This window comes from Ornithodoros turicata, unplaced genomic scaffold (assembly GCF_037126465.1).
Source record: "Ornithodoros turicata isolate Travis unplaced genomic scaffold, ASM3712646v1 ctg00000843.1, whole genome shotgun sequence".
In the NCBI taxonomy this organism is placed as follows: Eukaryota; Metazoa; Arthropoda; class Arachnida; order Ixodida; family Argasidae; genus Ornithodoros; species Ornithodoros turicata.
Genome location: NW_026999404.1, coordinates 1,281,548 through 1,301,642, shown reverse-complemented (window position 1 = coordinate 1,301,642; position 20,095 = coordinate 1,281,548). Strand labels below are relative to the sequence as shown.

At 48.0% G+C, this 20,095-nt stretch overlaps 2 protein-coding genes across 3 annotated transcripts; both read left to right on the top strand.

Annotated features, from left to right (window-relative positions):
- Nucleotides 1–481: 481 nt before the first annotated feature.
- On the top strand, nt 482–9,011 carry LOC135375250 (microtubule-associated serine/threonine-protein kinase 2-like). Of its 2 annotated transcripts, none has more exons than XM_064607984.1 (14): nt 482–982; nt 1,075–1,127; nt 1,237–1,440; nt 1,552–1,713; nt 1,792–1,883; nt 1,947–2,112; nt 2,166–2,338; nt 3,201–3,271; nt 5,018–5,134; nt 6,493–6,974; nt 7,037–7,154; nt 7,588–7,736; nt 8,039–8,389; nt 8,689–9,011. In XM_064607984.1, exons 1-14 carry the CDS (start codon nt 928–930, stop codon nt 8,980–8,982), a joined length of 2,487 nt encoding a protein of 828 aa, XP_064464054.1. In that variant the 5' UTR covers nt 482–927; the 3' UTR covers nt 8,983–9,011. The 2 variants fall into 2 exon arrangements, with proteins under 2 accessions (XP_064464054.1, XP_064464055.1); XM_064607985.1 differs by having other exon boundaries at nt 483–993.
- A 3,971-nt stretch (nt 9,012–12,982) lies between these two features.
- Nucleotides 12,983–19,537, top strand: LOC135375257 (microtubule-associated serine/threonine-protein kinase 2-like). Its single transcript, XM_064607993.1, has 14 exons — nt 12,983–13,256; nt 13,335–13,387; nt 13,494–13,697; nt 13,808–13,969; nt 14,048–14,139; nt 14,195–14,360; nt 14,486–14,658; nt 14,876–14,946; nt 15,489–15,605; nt 16,858–17,339; nt 17,403–17,520; nt 17,991–18,139; nt 18,436–18,786; nt 19,226–19,537. The coding sequence occupies exons 1-14, from the start codon at nt 13,202–13,204 to the stop codon at nt 19,511–19,513; spliced, it is 2,481 nt and encodes an 826-aa protein (XP_064464063.1). The 5' UTR covers nt 12,983–13,201; the 3' UTR covers nt 19,514–19,537.
- The last annotated feature ends 558 nt before the right edge of the window (nt 19,538–20,095 follow it).

The window sequence follows — 20,095 nt, the reverse complement described above, 5'->3', positions numbered from 1 at the left end:
CACGGAGCCTTCTTGTGCACGCACAAGCCTTGAAAGCGTGCAAGACATTGTTCGAGGGTGGTAGAAGGTCTACGCCACAGTCAACAAATGTCTTGATACCGGCCTCGGTGGCTCAGTTTGTAGCGTGTTCGCCTTCTGATCCCGAGGTCGCAGGCTCGAACCCGGCCGAGGATGCCAGCAACTTGGTGGCGGGGTACAAGTTGTTTAGGCACGCTGTCTTCCGCGAGGGACGTTAAATACGGGGTGCCGTGTGATGAGCTTTCATCGCACGTTAAAGAACCCTCACGTGGGCAAAAGCAATCCACAGACCAACCGCTGTGGCGTCGCTCATGATCTCAGTTGTTTCGCGACGTAAACGGTAAACCCCGAATTATTATTAAAGAAATGTCTTGATACTGTTATATACTACAGTTGTGTTATATTACAAAGGCACGACGACGTGACGCGGAACAAGTGGAAGGGGATAGCCTCGCCTTCATGACTCTTCAATAGGGTTCGAAACGTAGAGTTCACGTTGCTGCAACAGTCCTGTGATATTCCACATCAACTCCTTGCTGCCTAGTTTTGAGTTGCCGTTAGCTGTCATCGCATTATTTTGAATCGGCATATCTTAGAACTACATGGAATAAGTAATTTACAAGTAGTATCTTCTGTTAGGCAAAAATTTTGTTCAAGACTGTCAACAGGAGTACTTCTTGGCACGAGGAGATTCAAATTAGACATCGTCGCACAGGTCACGTGTGCCTGCGCCTCTTACCGCGTGCAACAGTTATTGTTCGCGTGCCGGTACATTCCTAAAGAACGAACCACTGGTGGCCACTGTTCCTAGTTGTGGAAGAAGAAGAAGAAGAACGAACTAGTCCGCGTTCCCGTGCAGTGTAACTCCGACAGCCCAGCTGTGTTGCTGCTGTCTTCTTCTCGGCCACAATGTCCAGCCCTGACCACAAGAGTGAAGGCAGGATGACAGGAAAAGACAAAGCACGTGAGGATGATGTAGGTCTCCATACATTGCGTCGAGAACGATTGATTCTTCGTAATTTGCTGATATTTTTGGCGTATCTTCGCTAATTTCAGTGGTGGAGAAACGGAAGACGTCGGCCAAGATGTTGGTCAGCATGTTCCCAAAGGTATGTAGCTCTGTACGTAGGTTAGCCTTTAGACGCTTGAAACTACCCGGTGAATTCACATATGCTAACACCTGCTAAATTTTCGCCCAAATGGATGTCTACCACGTAGGTTCCCAAGACTGCTACAGTGCTGCTAGAGTTCTTCATAAAGCGCGAGAGCAACACCTCCTTGCAGCGCGATCCCCTGGCTCACTTCTGCCAGGAGGAAGTAGTGCTTCACGCCCAGGAGTGCCTGCTCAGGCTCAACAAGCAGGTCATCGATTATCAGGATGTACGAGACATGATCGAGAACCTTCATGCCCTGCACATGATGGTAAGCAAACCACTATTGCAGTAAGGAACTCTTATCGAGAACCAGTTTAGAAGCGCTAGCTGCTTCACGTCGTTGGCTTCATCTGTTCATACGTAAGTGTGGTACGTGTAGTGTACGAAAAAGAACCCGGATAACGCGAAAGCCCTGGGCCACATTATCCGAAAGCTGATTATCATCATCGGTGAACTGGCCGCGACCCTGGAGAAGATTGCTGAAGTACCTATCACAGACTGGCTAGGGATCGGTGATGCTATAGTGAACAAACTGGAAAGGGTGAGATAGGCGTAAAGAACTTACCCAGTCTAGTGTTGTTATCGAAGGCCTGTAACATAATAAGTCGACATGTTGCAGATATCATTTCCCGAACAGCCCCCGTTTTCATCGTTTATTCCGAAGATGGGAGACTTCGAGAGCCTCAAGTTGTTGGGAGCTGGTGGCTTCGGGTCAGTTTTGAGTTCGAGCTCTTGGTTCGCTACTTTATGCTTACTGTTTATGCATCCTCGCAGTGCGGTGTACTTGGCGAGGTTCAAGCCTGGTAATTTCAACTCTACCGTGAAACTGGTGGCTACGGATCGATTCAGCAAGTTTAAGCAGGCTGCCATGGACAAGGTGGTGGCGTCTGTTATCAGGAACCCATTTCTGGTCAAGTACTACTGCTGTTTTTGCGTGAAGGTATGCGGAATTCGAGCTACGCATCTGTTTAAAACCTGTCCTATAACTGGCAGGAGGCCTATGTTACCATCATGGAATACATTCCTGGCGTGGACCTTATGCGTGTGGTAACCAAGGACCAGTTCCTGGAAATCGACGCCGTCCAGATAATAATGGCCCAGCTCATCCTGGCCCTGGAGCATTTGCACCTGCGAGGATTTCTGCATCGGGATATCAAGGTTTCAAAGTGAGACAGCATTATATATATACTGGACAGTACTGGACAGCTGTTTCGGCCTTCTTTGGCCTCATCAGCAGTACGCAGGCAGAAGGCGTCAGAAGGTCAGAGAAGGTCAGGAATAAGGTCACGTATCACGTGTTACGAGTCCTTCTGACGCAATCCGCTCAAACGTTGCCTGCCTGCGTACTGCTGATGAGGATCAATAAGGCCGAAACAGCTGTCCAGTACTGGCATGGCGACGTTTGACTTACAAACATATGCTATACGTGCAGCCAAAGAGCTCCTGCTATTTTCCCCCTTATACATTAAAGAAACAAATAAATGATACTAGACGTGTTTGAAATTCAAACTTACAGATTAACATGGCTTCTATGGCTGCACGCAGAGAAACAGATACTCATGGAACGATGCGGCAGCACCAGAGGACACGTGTTTCGCCGTGTTTGCGGCTCGTCGGCCCTGGGTAGCTGCGCATCGTTCCGAATTGGCAAACCAGGGGTCACTCAGCGAGCGATATACACCTGGGAGGGTGACTGAGCACTCCTCAATGCCACAGTGCAAGCCAGTGAATTGTAATGCAGGAAAAAGAAAGCCATTAAAGAAACAAGTAAATGACACTAGACGTGTTTGAAATTCAAACTTGCAGATTAAGTGGCTTCTATGGCTGCACGCAGAGAAACAGATACTCATGGAACGAATTGGAATACTGGAATTGACAGTGTAAACCTATACACGTACACAGTGCCCATCTTGCTATGTTGCTTTGCTACCTTGTTTCCTGACACCAACGAGCGTAGAGCTGAGCGCCCTTTCGCAAACAATTCCGAATGTGCGATTGTGTTTGCTACAACATTGACGTATGTTCCAGCATGCTCATTATGCCTGGCGGACGTGTGAAGGTCATCGACTTCGACACCACTAAGATATGCAACGCGCACTGTAAGACATTTTTATGGAATTTATCATCAGCTTTCTTCAAGTAAAAAATGATACAATTTCGTGATATAATAGGTTCAGGATTCCTTTAGTTGTACATTCGTTTTTGAGAAGGTACGCAGAGTGCGTGGCAAAATTTTTAACTGAAATCTTCAGAGTATCTATGTCCGGTTGTAACATTCCTGATGAGTGGAGGACTTCGCGTGTTGTTCCAGTTTTTAAAAAGGGTGACCGGTCGCTTGTGAGCAACTACCGTCCTATATCGCTGACCTGCATCCCCTGTAAACTTATAGAACATATGTAGTGTCCCGAAACCCGAAGTTTTCTTGAGGCAAATAATATCCTTACGCCATGTCAGCACGGTTTTCGACCGGGCTTGTCTACAGTTAATCAATTAGTAATTACTGTTCATGATTTCGCAAAGATTCTAGACAAAGCGGGACAGGTTGACGTGATATATCTAGATTATGCAAAAGCTTTTGATAAGGTGTCTCATGGTAAGCTTCTGCTAAAGTTACAGCGTCTTGGTATCCCAGTAAACCTCTTACGCTGGATTGAGGCCTACTTGTCTCGTCGTAGACAATATGTAGAAATTGAAAAGAACCGATCCGAAATTTTGGATGTGACTTCAGGGGTCCCACAAGGGTCAGTTTTGGGCCCATTGTTGTTCTTGATTTATATCTATGATCTGGCAGACTTCCTAGGTTCAGAAGTATCGCTGCGCGCATGTTTGCGGACGATTGTGTCCTATACACTGCAATTGATTCCAGTAGTGATCAATAACGGTTGAACCATGCATTATCTATGGTGAAATCATGGTGTGACACGTCGGACATGATGATTAACATTGACAAAACTGTCTCCATGACCGTTACGAGTAAAAAGTATCCCTTGGAGTTCGCATACGCAATTGATGGAACTGTCCTTGCTAAAGTAAATCACTACAAATATCTAGGGGTCACAATTACCAGTGACTTAAAGTGGTCTAGACACATAGACAATATAACTTCGATAGCTCGCCAAAAACTTCGTCTGAAGCATACAACTATGGATTTAAAGCTATTAATTATTCTTCCATCCCTAGACTATGCTAATATTGTATGGGGTCCCTATGTGAAAAAGGATGTGGAGAAACTTGAAAAGGTACAGAAACTAGCGCTTAGATTTATATATAACCGATATGAGAGAGGAGTCTCGGTAACTGATCTCTTGCGTAGGTCTGGACTTCCAGTACTGAAGCACCGACGTAAACTTGCTTGGCTTATGTTTATGTGGTCTCTCTATTTCGGGAGATTAGGCATTAGTTCCATCCAGTTATATTTGTCCATTGACCTCGAGGACAACAAGACATTCCCATATCAACATTCATTAACACTTATCTTTGCCCGCACTAATAGATATACCCTTTCTTTCCCCGGAGTATTGAGGACTGAACGCCTTGCGCGTTCGCCTCTGATGCCTTCTCGACAGCAATCAGTGCTACATTTTAAAAGTTGAATTGCAGAGCTTATATACTGTGTTATGATGTAGTTCGATGTTGCCAACCTTCAACCTCTTGTATTCACTCCTGCATGTGCCCTTTAAGGCCTGCAGTATTGTTGAAAATAAATAAATAAATAAAAATAAATAAATAAAATGACGACCCCTCTCTTTCTGTCAGCGAAAAGAGTACTCTCAACTGATTGAGCAAACAATTTGTTTTGTGGGAAGTGCGATATTTATCATTACCGTCATGTGCACCCTTGGCAGTTTCAAAGAGGCCATTGCGGGGCTACTTCAGACGAACCCCATTCGAGTTCAACGACGGTGAATCTGCAGGAACGATCCCCTACATGGCTCCGGAAATACTCAAGCGAAGACCTTACGGTAAGCATTGTCCGTTCGCGTCAACCCTGTAGCATGCGCATAGTCAGCGTCCCTTTATGCCCCCAACACCTCTAGTGGTTTGATAATATTTTCTGAACAACAACAACAACTTTAGATTAATGGGAAGTTTCATCGACAGGGGCGATACTCTACCCCATTGCTGGTGATGCGGGGAATGAAATAATGAGCCCCTTCACAATAAGGATCGAAGTCCTATGGTATTCAGAAAGGTGAAGAGAGCTTTGAGGGCAGAGCGTTGGTGGGCTGTATGTGGCCAGGGACCAAGCAATTTTGTGAGTCTAGCTCGTTAAGGGATCCGGAGAGTACGGTTCGGGAAGGTTGGTAGTGTGGGCAATGAAGAATGTGCTCTAGATCTTAGCACCGTAGTGAGTGCAGTGGGGAGAGTCAACTTGCCTCAAGCTTTTTTGTTTTCTGATATTTCTGATATTTCTCGTATTTTCTGATATGCGTGTGTCTCATAAGGATATCCATGACTGTAGACAGCTGATATGGGTATGCCTACACCAGATGCTCTCATCCAAATGACAACCATGCATGGACATGGTGCATGGACATGGTGACGTGGTGGTGGATTTATTGCGAGAGTCAGCGGTCGGCCTCTATGCTGTCCTTACTGTCCTTGTTTTGTCTTGCTGCTGTTATGCCACCATGTCAGAATATAGACTACCCCAACTTTCCACGCTAGTACATGCGAGGATTCTGGTGTAGGTCCATGCCCAATGGCGTGCAGTGGCCGGCTGCACGCAGGCATTAGATGACGAGACACAGGTTTGGATGTCGCTCGGTGACGTCCCAACTCACGCCACGTAGTGCTAATACCATTTTGGGACGCTGAACTTGAAAGCACACAGTTGCCTGTATATACAGTAAGAATCACACACTTCTATCAGGGGTACAGTTACAGGAGCGGAGATATGTGGTTCTTGGGTAGAGGCGGAGTACATTTCTGGCCAGCGCGCGGGTCTCGGGAAATTCTGCGGTTGCGGCAAATGCTGGCATATTTTGGACCGACAATGTCCAGGCTTAGATGAGGACAACCAACGGTGTCGTTGGGTCCAAATCGTGTTTGTTTATTTTCATTTATTTATCATGGTGCTCCCGCATATAGACTTGACTAGACGAAATGACTGCAGACGCCTTAACCAAGCCTCTGCCACCAAGTATAGGATACGTGGGTGTCATCAAGGGTTACTTTACTACGGAGTGAGGGGGGTGTTGGAAGAAGGCACCTGTACATGCAAACCTGCGCGTACGTGCTCCTTTACGTACGTCCATTAAACCAGTTCCCGGACTAGCGTACAATCCTTTTGTTACAGCTACACTGTTCGTCCTTTCAGGGCGTGCTGTAGACTGGTGGTCTTCCGGGATCGTGATGTATAAAATGATGACCGGCCGCGTCCCATTCCGAGGGAAGACTAAGCAAACCCTTCGTGACAAGATCGTTTCTTCTCCGCTCAAGTGGCCGCGTCGCGACGAGCACCCGCACTCGGCTACCACACCTGCCAAGGATATGGCCTACAGGATGCTGAAGAAGAATCCTGTTCAGCGCCTGGGATCCAAGAACTACGACGACCTCAAGACGCATCAGTTCTTCGACGGCTTCGACTGGAATCAGTTGTACCAGAAGAAGGAATTGTGTGACATTCCGTCCATCCAGGAACTGATCAAGGAAGACGCTGATCGCGATCTGTCAATAAATCCCGACTCTGATGACAGACGTGAGCATCAGCAGATCGAAGAAATGACCGACATCAGTGGCGAGAGTCAGAAGCCGCTGCTTTGCTTTGTTTCTCCATCTTTCAAGAAACTCATGACCATGGTATAGTACCCATCTTGACTTGTTTTACTTTCTCTTCTTTCAGAGAGTGGTCTTGCTTTCAGGTGAAGGTGAGCGGGACTCAAGTCAATGCCACAAAGATATTCATGGAGATGAGCGGTGAAAAATCCTCCGGAGTCGACTACAATTTTCACAAACCAGGTCACTCCGTCAAGGCTAGTGGTAGGTCGCCAGATGTAAAATGCATAATCACTGTGGGTCTGTAGCACTCACCCGAGTGCTTGGGGGCAAAAAAAGTCACTGCGCACAGGGCATGCGCAATGAGGTCTCATGGTCTCTTTGGAACTCTTAAGGGGGAACTGAGGGGCTGTGTTACCACTGAACAGTAGATGCAGCGCTCGATTCCTATCTCGACTAATTATTGGACACTCATTTCAAATTGCCTCGGGCATATGTGTGCACCGAACTTTCGATTATGATCTGTTATGGAGCCTTTCTCACAGTACATATATTGCCACCGGGGCACAGCTGAGGCTCCTGACTCTCCAGATTAGCTAATGCCGCCTGCAGGTCTTTCGCGTCGGGGACAGACCAATGAAACATGACGTTCATAATGCGTGTGCTGTGCGTCATTTTAAAGATACATGCTTCTCAGGTGTGGACGACAGGGTCAGCCGAAGGTCACTAGCCGAAAAGATTGATATCATCATCTACCGGAAGAAGAAACTATTCAGGTACTGGGGCTATGGCTTCACTCTGCGCGTCATAACGGGAGAAGACAGCACCGACTTCATCTACGTCGAGGTAATAGTCGGTCATGCAGTTGTCGGTGATTGCCAGAAGGCGATTGAGAAACTGAATATTCAGTTTCTCAGAACTCAGTTTCAGTTAACTCAGAGAAATGTACTGCTAACCCTTCCTTACGTATTTGGCCAACGCATATGGGAGACGTACCTGTACACCTCCCTTTCGAAAGACCACATCAACAAAAGGCCAACCTAAACATCGACTGAGTCAAACTGAGACGGCTTCGTATACGTTGGCCTTTCACATATTCGGTGTAGGTGAATCTTGGCTTCAGAACAAATATTTTGGACACCTTTCAGACGGTGACGCGAAACGGTCCCGCGGACAGAGCGCAGCTGCTTCCTCTGGACGTGATCATGTTTGTGAACGGTACCTCAGTGGCAGAGTTGTCTTTGGAGAAAGTGCGCGACATGATCCACAACACCACGGACCAGATGGTAGTTTCTGTGATGGCATCGAGCGTGTACCGCATGTTGACCACTAGACAGGACATGCTATCCATCCTACGCACAGTGCCCAGGGACAGCGTCGTTCTGCAGGGCGGGGGTAGTTACACCTGCGGAGGGAGCAACCCGTACGGTCTGGGGATCATCGACGCCAGCACCTGGGACGAGCGAGACAAGAAGACTGTCAAAGTCTACGTCCTTTCGGTATGCACGCTGTGTCCTCTTCAGACTTGATGCTTGGTATCGTGTGGTTCGCACGTAGAGACAGCTGTTAGTACAGCTTGTTACGTGACAAGCGCGGCATAGTTGCAACAGAGCTGCTTGCAACGGGACAGCACGTGGCAGACGTTTCTCGGGTAGAGGCCTATTCACCATGTCACGATGTTTTCCTAATTTATTGACACTCTATCTGTTTTTATGTAGGCAACTCATACTGTATACGATGTGTCGTCGATTTACTAACCTATTGTGATCGCCGCCGTATTTGTTCCTTTCTTTCTCAGCGCGTGGACACAGCGCCCACTAACAACAAGCTGTTGTTTCCGGGGGATGTCGTGACGCAGGTGGACGGAATACGGCTCGACAGTGGCACCATCCAAAACATCCTTCAGGTCATCTATCTTGGCGAGAAGGACCTCACTCTCAATATCATTCCAATATCCCCATTCCGACAGAACCCCATCCTCCTTAACAAGCTGCGGGAGACAGCAATGTCTGACGCTCTACTCCCCAGCAAGTCTACTCCCGCTCAAATTGAAAAGGAGTTTGAAGAAACGAGCCAAGAACAGTATACATAAACAATGAACACGTAATTATGAACACTTGAAACTATGAAGCAATAAATGATTCGGTATCATTATCTATATGTGTATTGTGTTCTCAACTATGAAAGTGCGAGTGATGAGATCTGAACGTGGACAAACGAAGTAATTCTCGGCGCTGTCTGTCGAAAGATTTGTATTTGCGCGTGAACGGGCCACTGAATAGCAACGGTCCAGCCCACTCCAACGGCCCAGTTCCCACTCCCTCCAGTCCCTCTCGGCTATAGCTCCGAATAGTGCGCCAACACAATTTGGCGTGAACTAACCCTGCACACCTGTGAATCGACAGTGTGCTCTTAAAATGGTCTGCAGTATTTGTCTTGGCCCGTATAGGCAACATCCTAGTCAGCAGCCCCTAGATGCGTATAAATCATGACGCTGTCTTGCTGGCTACAACGGCAGATACTTGTCCCGAGCCGAATTGATAACGATAACTGATTGACTACAATATGTAGCGTAAAGGATGTGCTTACCAACGTCCGAAGGGTGGACGAAAACTTTCTGTCGTCCTGTGCAGATGCGGGTGAGCTTCGTGCGGGTCCGAATTAGGGTTCATGGGAGCACCGCGAATTCTTCGTCCTGAAGCGCGTATAGCCCGATAGGCTCGCAGATTTCTTTCACTGAATTTATGAACCGTTTTAAACCGTTTTAAACAGCTCCCGTGGCTCAGTGGTTAGCGTGCTAGCCATGTCACGTCGAGACTGGGAGGTACCCGGGTTCGAATCCCTGTGCCGGCTGTGCTGTCTGGGGTTTTCCCTGGGTTTTCCTCAGACGCTTTCAGACATATGTCGGCACAGTTCCCCTAGAAGTCGTCCCAGGACGCACATTTCCCCAGGGCGTCAGTCGTGACGTTGCCCACATACGTGAGGCCGACAACGACAAGCCCTTTCAACATCACCACCACCAGGAGGAGACGAACCTGTTCGGAACTGTACGGACCATTGTACGGATATTACTCGAAGAAAGATGTGGGTGTGAATTTTTTCGCGGGCAAATCCATGGCAAACAGCTGTTTTTCATTCCGCGTGTTTGCGCCGCGAAGCAACTGTGGCTATGGCTACAGAGGGGGACAGCAGGCAGGAGTGGGATACGAGGGCTCAGTATGCGTCCTGGTTCGTCTTCAAGGGAAACCGTACCGACCCAAGTTTAGAATGTCTTTCCCGGAGGAAAAAACGAGACAATGCAGACGGTGGTAGGATTCGGACACCAGCACGACCTTGAAGGTATCACCAATGAGCTGATACTTTTATCCTCTCGGCCAAGCCTCTGGTACCAACAGCTGGTGAAAGACGGCTTCGAATGGGGCTTTTCGAGTGCCCCTTGCTTCATTCGCTCTTGTTCGCATGGAGTATACCTACATTTCCCGTGCACAGTTGCAAAGTGCGGTTACGATGATATTGCACAAGCGAAGACTCTCCACCACGTTCCCCTCATGGTTTGTCACAAAAAAAATAAAAATAAAAACAGCGCAGAGACAGGACGTGAGTAGACAAAGGAAGCACTGTGGAACAAGTTAGTGGTTGACATACCGGATCTCGTGGGAAAGGAGGATAATAGGAGGCATGATCACACTGTTATCACCTCTACTATGAATTTTAATAGCTCCGAATATTTCGCTGGTCCTGTTATTCCGATATCGTCCTAACACACGTGTGTCTTCAAGCAGGGGACGACATCCGCAATCACGGCAATGAATGGCTAGGTTGCTCCCCGTGTGTGTAGTGAGTGACCTGGCATGTTCCCGGAGTCTGTCATTAACACATCGTTCAGTTTGGCCCACGTCCTGGCTCTGCCCAGTTTTTTGTGTCAGTATGTACCAACTATCCCACACCGTTGCTTCCCTCATTGTTTCAACAGTTCATCGCTGTTTCACTCTCGTGCTCTCTCGTGCTGTGTCGTTCTCACAATCGGTGCTGATCTCAGACAACCGTGTCGCAAGCAGTACTACAGCATACACAGTACAGCTAATCCTGTCTGTTGGTATCGAATTCTCACTCCAACGATGTTGAAGGTGTCTCCTTTGTTTCCAATAAAAGAAAAATTTAGCATGTCTTACTGCCCTGGCAGGAAGAATTCTGATTGCTATATGGGAACAAGTGCCTTCGTGACAATATTTACACTGACATTACGTGACATTTGCATCTGCTTCAATGTGTCAGCTGACAGCAACCAACACCTCATAATACAGTAGCCAACCGATATTTCGGATGCCGATTATGCGGACTTGTTCGATACTTCAGGCTCTCACACGGAACGGTGACTTCTGCTACATGGGATTAATACATTGTGAGACTGTTTTTCTGGACCAAAACCCCCCGCGAAGATGTACCAACGCCACTATTTTCGAACTGCAGTGGCAACTTTGAAACCGCCATTTTGCATTGTGCCCTTGGACTGGATTGGTAATTGGAATCCTAGATGAGACTGCTCTAAAACATCCGACCCGTACCCCTAGGCGCACCATGGCTTTCGGCAGTTTTGGGAGACAGGACGCTCTCCTGAGTTTGTGCGCGCTGTTGTTGTCAGCTTGTGACTCATATTCCATGCTTTGTTCCCGCTTTTGGCAGCTTGAGGACTCGGGTCATTGGGCATTCATTACCAGCTCTGCTCTGTTGCGTCTTGCATATGTTCACGGCAGCATGTCGAAAAGTAAAAGTGACATTGCCGAGTTTAAGTTGCCAGTTTTGGATCGATCGAAACTTATCGGAAATCGAACAGCTGTACAAGAGTGGCAGAGGTTTCCGTTCGGGAGTGGAAGGTGGTTGAAGCCTCACTGAGAAAACTGCACAAAAAGAACTGTAGACCTCCCTGCTCGCACAAGTCACCAAAGAGCAGTACGACGCTCTAATTACATCCGAAAGCATGATAGCAACTTCCGCTTCTCACCATATGTCGCTTACTGTGCCCAAAAAATGCAACAAGATGGACGCTCTTGGGTATGCAGTGGCCGATCCACGGAGGTGTGTGTGGCGTGGGGTGGGGTGGGGGGGGGGGGGGGAGCGATGGCCCCCAAACATCATTTTTTTTAACGAAAAACGATGCTTTATTACAACTTCCACAGACAAAACACAATCAGGAGGAAGCCAAAAAGCTTATAAGTGGGATATAAAAAATTTGTACATTGGATTGCCCTCTCTCCCCTCCCCCCACTACCCAGGGTCTGGATCCGCCACGACACAGAAGATTGAGACAAGCCGCAGTCGACCTGTCACATCTCAGCACCACAAACATAGAACTTGTAGCCTATAAAATTGAAAAGGAAGCTCGTGAAATAACAATAGTGTCCATAACAATACAATAAAAAGTGAAAAGCAACGCCAAAGTCCAATTAACTGTGATTACACTGAGTGAAGGAAAAACGGGTAGGAACACTTTATTACAATTAAGATGAACAAGGCTTTCGTGCAGAGTCTGCACGAAAGCCTTGTTCTTCTTAATTGTAATAAAGTGTTCCTACCCGTTTTTCCTTCATTCAGTGTAATAGTGTCCATATACAGATAGCAACAATCCAGATTTCCAATCTCCACCTTAACCAGCTTTCTCGGGATCTGCCCGGTACCATAATAATTGATGATGATTTCAACGCCAAACGTACACAATGGGGATACCTAACGGACCGCGTCAGAGTGAATCATCTCACCGAAAGGCTCAATACCGCGAACCTAGTTCTGCTGAATGACGGTAGTCCAAGTTAAAGATTTTGTGCACAAAATCCCGGGCCCCATCTTTATGACCAGCAGTTATGTTATATTACAAATGGATAACGACGTGACACGGAAGAAATGGGGGGGGGGGGGGGGTAGTCTCACCATCACGACTTTTCAATAAAATTCGAAGCATAAAGTTCACGCTGTTGCAACAGTGCCGTGACATTGCACATCAACTCCTTGCACTTAGCTGTCATTGCATTATTTTGAACCTGATATATCTTAGAACTACACAGAATGGTAATTTGCAAGCAGTATCTTCTCCTAGGCCAAAATTTTGTTTAAGACTATCAACAGGAGTACTTCTTGGCGCGAGGAGATTCAAAGTAGGCGTCGTCGCACAGGTCACGAGTGCTTGCTCCTCCTACCGCGTGCAACAATTCTTGATCTCGTACTGGCACATTCTTAGAGAACGAACTAGTCCGCGTTCCCGTGCAGTGTAACTCCGACAACCCAGCTGTGTTGCTGCTGTCTTCTTCACGGTCACAATGTCCAGCCCTGACCCCATCAATGAAGACAGGATGACAGGAAAAGATCAAACGCGTGAGGTCTTCGTACATTGGGTCGCAAACGAATGACTCTTCGTAATTTGCTGATATTTTTGGCGGTTGTTTGTTTCAGTGGTGGAGAAGCGCAGGACATCCGCCAAGATGTTAGTCACCATGTTCCCAAAGGTATGTAGCTCAGAGACGCTGGAAACCATCCGGTACCGAGCAGTCAGTGAATTCACATTCGCTTTCGCCTGCGAAATTTTCACCGAAATGAATGTCAACCACGTAGGTTCCAAAGACTGCTTCAGTGCTACTAGAGTTCTTTATAAAGCGCGAGAGCAACACGTCCTTGCAGTGCGATCCCCTGGCTCACTTCTGCAAGGAGGAAGTAATGCTTCACGCCCAGGAGTGCCTGCTCAAGCTCAACAAGCAGGTCATCGATTATCAGGATGTACGAGACATGGTCGAAAACCTTCATGCCCTGCACATAATGGTGAGCAAACCGCTATTGCACTAAGGAACCCTTATGAGCGCCAGTTCAGAAGAGCTTGCGCCTTGACGTCATTGCCTTCATCTGTACATACTTAAGTGTGGTACACGCAGTGCACAAAAAAGAACCCGGATAACGCGAAAGTCCTGGGCCACACTATCCGAAAGCTGATTATTATAGTCGGCGAAATGGCCACGTCCCTGGAGAAGATCGCTGAAGTCCCTGTTACAGACTGGGTGGGGATCGGTGATGCTATAGTGAACAAACTGGAAAGGGTGAGATAGGCGTAAAGAACTCACGCAGTCTAGTGTCGTGATTAGAGGCCTGTATCGTAAAAAGTCGACATGTTGCAGATATCATTTCCCGAACAGCCTCCGTTTTCATCGTTTATACCGAAGATGGGAGACTTCGAGAGCCTCAAGTTGTTGGGAGCTGGTGGCTTTGGGTCAGTCTTGGGTTCGAACTGTCGGTTCGCTACTTTACGCTATGCATTCTTGCAGTGCGGTGTACCTGGCGAGGTTCAAGCCTGGTAATTTAACGTGTACCGTGAAACTAGTGGCTACGGATCGGTTCAGCAAGCACAAGCAGGCGGCCATGGACAAGGTGGTGGCGTCTGTTATCAGGAACCCATTTCTGGTCAAGTACTACTGCTGCTTTTGCGTGGTGGTACGTACAATTATTGATTCCGAAATCGTGACTATGCGACATTTATGAGGTCTGCGGTTAGAAACCATCGTGTCACCATTATTGGAACTACGCATTCGTTTAAAACCTTTCATATGACTGGTTAGGAGGCCTATGTTACCATCATGGAGTACATTCCTGGCGTGGACCTTATGCGTGTGGTAACCAAGGAACAGTTCCTGGAAATCGACGCCGTCCAGATAATAATGGCCCAGCTCATCCTGGCCCTGGAGCATTTGCACTTGCGAGGATTTCTACATCGGGATATAAAGGTTTCAAAGTGAGACGAACATTATATTATCTTACATTGTTTGGAGAACTCCGTTAACAACGAAATTGGAAGCGCAAACTTACACAGTGCATACCTTGCAGTGCATGCTTTTTCCTGCTTTTTCACCATGTCGCCTGTCATCAATTAGCATAGAACTGAGCGCCCCTTTTTGTGGATAATTCCCAATGGCTCATTGAGTTTGCTGCAACGTTGACGTCTGTTCCAGCATGCTCATCATACCTGGTGGTCGTGTGAAGGTTATTGACTTCGACACCACGAAGATATGCAACGCTCACTGTAAGACATTTTTATGGAATCTATCATCAGCTTTCAAGTAAAAAAATGATGCAACTTTGTGAAGTAATAGGCTGAGGATCCTTTTGGCCTAACCTTCGTATATTGAAGGCGCCTTTTTCTGTAAGCCATTAGAAAGGAGAACTCTCAACGTATAGACCTCTACCTGTTTGTAAAGAAATGACGTCATAATGTTCGACAGCGCCACGAGTTTGGTAGGGTTGAACTACGTTCAAAGCTAGTGGCGAACATTAGGTCGCGCCTGAAAACCACGGTCTTGAGGGGATTACGATGGTCTCTGAAAGGGACGCCACCTCCGGTCCTACTTTCTTTCAGCGAGCAATTGCTCATTCGTGGAGCCCAGGTTTCCCCTTCCGATCTGTTTTGGTTTCGGTCTCTCTACCAACGTCATGATGACGTTTGTCAGGTAGAGGCTTATTGAGCAAATCAAAGGGGGAAATTATAATAGGGGGACAGTACGTTTACCTTGTTGTTCTATGGGCAAGCGCGATATTTATCATTACCATCATGTGCACCCTTGGCAGTTTCAAAGAGGCCATTGCGGGGCTACTTCAGACGAACCCCATTTGAGTTCAACGACGGTGAATCTGCAGGAACGATCCCCTACATGGCTCCGGAAATACTCAAGCGAAGACCTTACGGTAAGCATTGTCCGTTCGCGTCAACTCTGCAACATGCGCATAGTCAGCGTCCCTTTATGCCCCTAACAAGTTTATTACAAGATGGTTAATGGGGAGTTTCATCGCCAAGGGCGAAGCTGTACCCCAATTAGCCCCTTCACATAAAGGACCGATGCTCTACGGTAGTAGGTGGAAGATGGCGATTGTACAGTGCTGGACAAAAGTTTACGGAACGCGCGAGCGGCGTATTTTCTCTGGGCAGAGACAACCTAGCGGCGAGCGGAAGCGGGCGAGTCCACTCGTTCAGAGGGATGGAAGAGTGCGCTTGTTGCGACCCACCGTGGTAGTAGTGGTAACTTTGCTTTTGAGTGTAACGAACGGCAAAATGGTTTCGTTTTCGGTCTACTGCACGGAGCGCGAGTGGCTATCGCGGGAAGGAAGTCTCTCCGCTATCGGAGAGATAACAGGGCGCTAAGATGAATTGAGGTGACAACGGGCTCGCAGTGCCTAGTTTTTTTCTTTTTTATTAGACAAAAACAGAAGAAAAGAGCGTATACCCTTGAACACACACACACACAAAAAGAGGCAGGGGGAGACGATACTGTCTCGGTCCCCCTTCGCAGCAATAACTGGGGCCATACGCACAGGAAGGGAAGCGTATAGTAGCCGACGGACAAGGTCCACGTCTTCACGTAGCAAGGACCACTCTGCTTCTATAAATTCCCACAGTGCGCCCTTGCTCCTTGTAGGCGTCCGTCTCTTGCTCATCCTATTCTTCAGGCTGCCCCAGTCGTTTTCGATGATGTTTAAGTTCGGGATCTGCGCAGGCCATGTCAGCTGCATTACGCTGAAGCGTAAAAAAGAAAAAAAGCTAGGCACTGCGAGCCCGTTGTCACCTCAGTTCATCTTAGCGTCCTGTTATCTCTCCGATAGCGGAGGGACTTCCACTCGCGCTCGGTGCAGCAGATCGAAAACGAAGCCATTTTGGCGTTCGTTACACTCAAAAGCAAAGTTACCACTACTACCACGGTGGGTCGCCACAAGCGCACTCTTTCATCCCTCTGAACGCGTGGACTCGCCCGCTTCCGCTCGCCGCTAGGGTGTCTCTGCCCAGAGAAAATACACCGCTCGCGCGTTCCGTAAACTTTTGTCCAGCACTGTACATACGCCTCTGCGCGTACCTGTTCTTTAACGTTCATTAAACCAGTTCTCGCACTAGAGTACAGTCCTTTTCGTGAGTTACACTTCAATGCTCTATGTTGGTCCTTTTCAGGTCGTGCTGTAGACTGGTGGTCTTCTGGAATTGTCATGTATAAATTGATGACCGGTCGCGTCCCGTTCCGAGGGAAGACTAAGCAAACCCTTCGTGACAAGATCGTTTCTTCTCCGCTCAAGTGGCCGCGTAACGACGAGCACCCGCACTCGGCTACCACACCTGCGAAGGATATGGCCTACAGGATGCTGAAGAAGAATCCGGTCCAGCGCCTGGGATCCAAGAGCTACGCCGACCTCAAGACACATCAGTTCTTCGACGACTTTGACTGGAATCAGCTGTCAAAGAAGAAGGACTTGTGCGACATTCCGTCCATCCAGGAACTGGTGAATGAAGACGTTGATCGCGATTTCACGATAAATGCCGACTCCGACGACAAACGTGAATATCAGCAGATCGACGAGATGACCGACATCGGTGGCGACAATCAGAAGCCACTGCTTTGCTTTGTTTCTCCGTCTTTCAAGAAACTCATGACCATGGTATAGTACCCACCTTGACTTGTTTTTGCTTTCTGTTCCTTCAGAGAGTGGTCTTGCTTTCAGGTGAAGGTGAGCGGGACGCAAGTTAATGCCACCAACACATTCATGGAGACGAGTGGTGAAGCATCCTCCGGAGTCGACTACAATTTTCACAAACCAGGTCACTCCGTCAAGGCTGGTGGTAAGTTGCCAGTGCGCGGGGGCCCAAAAAGGGGTCACTGCGCAAGACTGTTTGGGTTCCGGGCATGTGCAATGACGACACACGATCCCTTTGGAAGGGGGGGGGGGCACCCTTGTTATCCCCATGTGCCCGATTCAATGACGCCGATTTTTCTTACGGCGCGTCGCTTTGCGCCTATGTGACCACCGAGCAGTATATGCTGCGCTCGATTCGTTTACCTCTATTGATTACTGGACAAATTCAAATTCAAATTTCAAATTTTCAATTATGCTCTGTTGCGGAAGCTTTCTAGCACTACACGCATAGCTACCGGGGGCATAGCTGGCGTGACTGGGCTTTGCCGCCTGTAGGCCTTTCACAGTCGGGAACAGAGCAGCAAAACATGGCGTTCATAATGCGCGTGCTGTTTGGCATCGGCTGCTAACCTGGGATATGCAGTGTCATTTGAAAGAAAGTAAAATGCTTCCCAGGTACGGATGATAAGGCCAGTCGACGGTCACTAGCCGAAAAGATTGATATCATCATCTACCGGAAGAAGAAATTATTCAGGTACTGGGGCTATGGCTTCACTCTGCGCGTCATAACGGGAGAAGACAACAACGACTTCATCTACGTCGAGGTAATCGTCGGTTACTTGTCGGGGATTGCCAAAAGGAAGTGATGTGGCTTTGCATGAAGTCAGCAGACTGACGATAATACAACTCAGAGAAATGTACTGCTAACCTTTCCTTACGTATTTGCCCAACGCATATGGGAGACGTACCTGTACACCTCCCTTTCGAAAGACCACATCAACAAAAGGCCAACCTAAACATCAACTGAGTCAAACTGAGACGGCTTCGTATACGTTGGCCTGTCACATATTCGGTGTAGGTGAATCTTGGCTTCAGAACAAATATATTGGACAACTTTCAGACGGTGACTCGGAACGGTCCTGCGGACAGATCGCACCTGCTTCCTCTGGACGTGATCATGTCTGTGAACGGTACTTCAGTGGCAGACCTGTCTTTGGAGAAAGTGCGCGACATGATCCACAACACCACAGATCAGATGGTGCTCTCTGTGATGGCATCAAGCGCGTACCGCATGTTGTCCACTAGACAGGACATGCTGTCCATCCTCCGGACAGTGCCCAAGGACACCGTCGTTCTGCAGGGCGGCGGTAGTTACACCTGCGGAGGGAACAACCCTTACGGTCTGGGGATCATCGACGCCAACACGTGGGACGAGCGAGACAAGAAGACTATCAAAGTCTACGTTCTTTCGGTATGCATGCTGTGTCCTCTTCTGATTTGAGAGATAGTATTTTGTGGCTCGCACGTAAAAAGCTAGCAGCAGTTTGTGAAAGCTAGCCTGCAGGATCTGCTTGTTACGTGACAAACGTGGCGTGGTCACAAGAGTTGCTTTCGACGGGCCACCCACATTGCATTGGACGTAAAGGAAGCCGCGCTCGTGCCTTGGAGGTCACCGCCTGGCCTGCGAGTGGCCTGGTCAGGCCACTTCAGAATTCTGTGAACTGATGTTCTGAGGCTGGAACAACATAGAAGGGACAACCACATACAAAGCCTCAAGTTGCGATGTTTGTGTTATCATTGTTCCCTAAATTATTGATATTCGGTCTACTTTATGTAGGCAACTCATACCGTTTACAGTATGTAGTTGATTTCTGACCCATTGTAATCGTATCTGCTCCTCTTACTCCCAGCGAGTGGACACAGCGCCGACTAACCACAAGCTATTGTTTCCGGGGGATGTCGTAACGCAAGTGGACGGGATACGGCTCGATCGTGACAGCATCCAGAACATCCTTCAGGTCATATATCTTGGCGAGAAGGATCTCACTCTCAGCATCGTTCCAATATCCCCGTTCCGACAAAACCGTATTCTGGTTAGCAAGCTGCGCGAGACAGCAATGTCTGATGCTATGCTCCCCAGCAAGTATACGCCCGCTGAAATCGAAATGGAACAAGAGCTTGAAGAAATGAGTGAATAATACGCATAAGCAATGAACACGTAATTAGGAACACTCAAAGCTATTCAGCAATTAAATGAATACTAATGGTATCAGTATTTCTAGTAACGAGCTCAATATGTGTGTGTATGTGTATGTGTAAATGTGTTTTAAACTATATGAAAGTGTGAGGAGTACCGAGATCTAAACTAGAATCCACGTTTAACTTGTACGTGGACAAAGGTCTGATGACGATGGCGATGACGATTTGTATTGGCACATGATGTTAGTCCGTGATGTGCTTATGCGCTTTTGGAAGCTTTCGCATGTGGGTAGCGCGTGCCTTTCCGGTGTCTGTTCCCACTCCCTCTCAGCTAAGCCGGCGTAGTCCTCCTGGTCTGCAGTGTCCTGCACCGTGCGGCACCTAAAGGGGTCGCGCTGCTCTGTCGCGACAGCGCCGCAAGTGGCGGTCTTGGAAGTATCCGACGTGATACCACGCCGCCCGTTCTATGCATTCTCAAGTGGAACCGTAGCTTGCGTGGCGACCGCCGTAATTAGAAGAGCTGATTTTCGAACTGCAAATAAGGTGAAGCCTTTCAGGGGCGCGAACGAAGAGAATGGAGA

What these genes read in the sequence shown, in the direction of transcription:
- LOC135375257 (XM_064607993.1), top strand. Translation starts at nt 13,202, where the DNA reads ATGTCCAGCCCTGACCCCATCAATGAAGACAGGATGACAGGAAAAGAT. An exon ending in GAAGATATGCAACGCTCACT is followed by an intron (nt 14,947 to 15,488) that starts GTAAGACATTTT and finishes CACCCTTGGCAG; the next exon opens with TTTCAAAGAGGCCATTGCGG. An exon ending in TCAAAGTCTACGTTCTTTCG is followed by an intron (nt 18,787 to 19,225) that starts GTATGCATGCTG and finishes TCTTACTCCCAG; the next exon opens with CGAGTGGACACAGCGCCGAC.
- LOC135375250 (XM_064607984.1), top strand. Translation starts at nt 928, where the DNA reads ATGTCCAGCCCTGACCACAAGAGTGAAGGCAGGATGACAGGAAAAGAC. An exon ending in TGGTCAGCATGTTCCCAAAG is followed by an intron (nt 1,128 to 1,236) that starts GTATGTAGCTCT and finishes TCTACCACGTAG; the next exon opens with GTTCCCAAGACTGCTACAGT. An exon ending in TCAAAGTCTACGTCCTTTCG is followed by an intron (nt 8,390 to 8,688) that starts GTATGCACGCTG and finishes TTTCTTTCTCAG; the next exon opens with CGCGTGGACACAGCGCCCAC.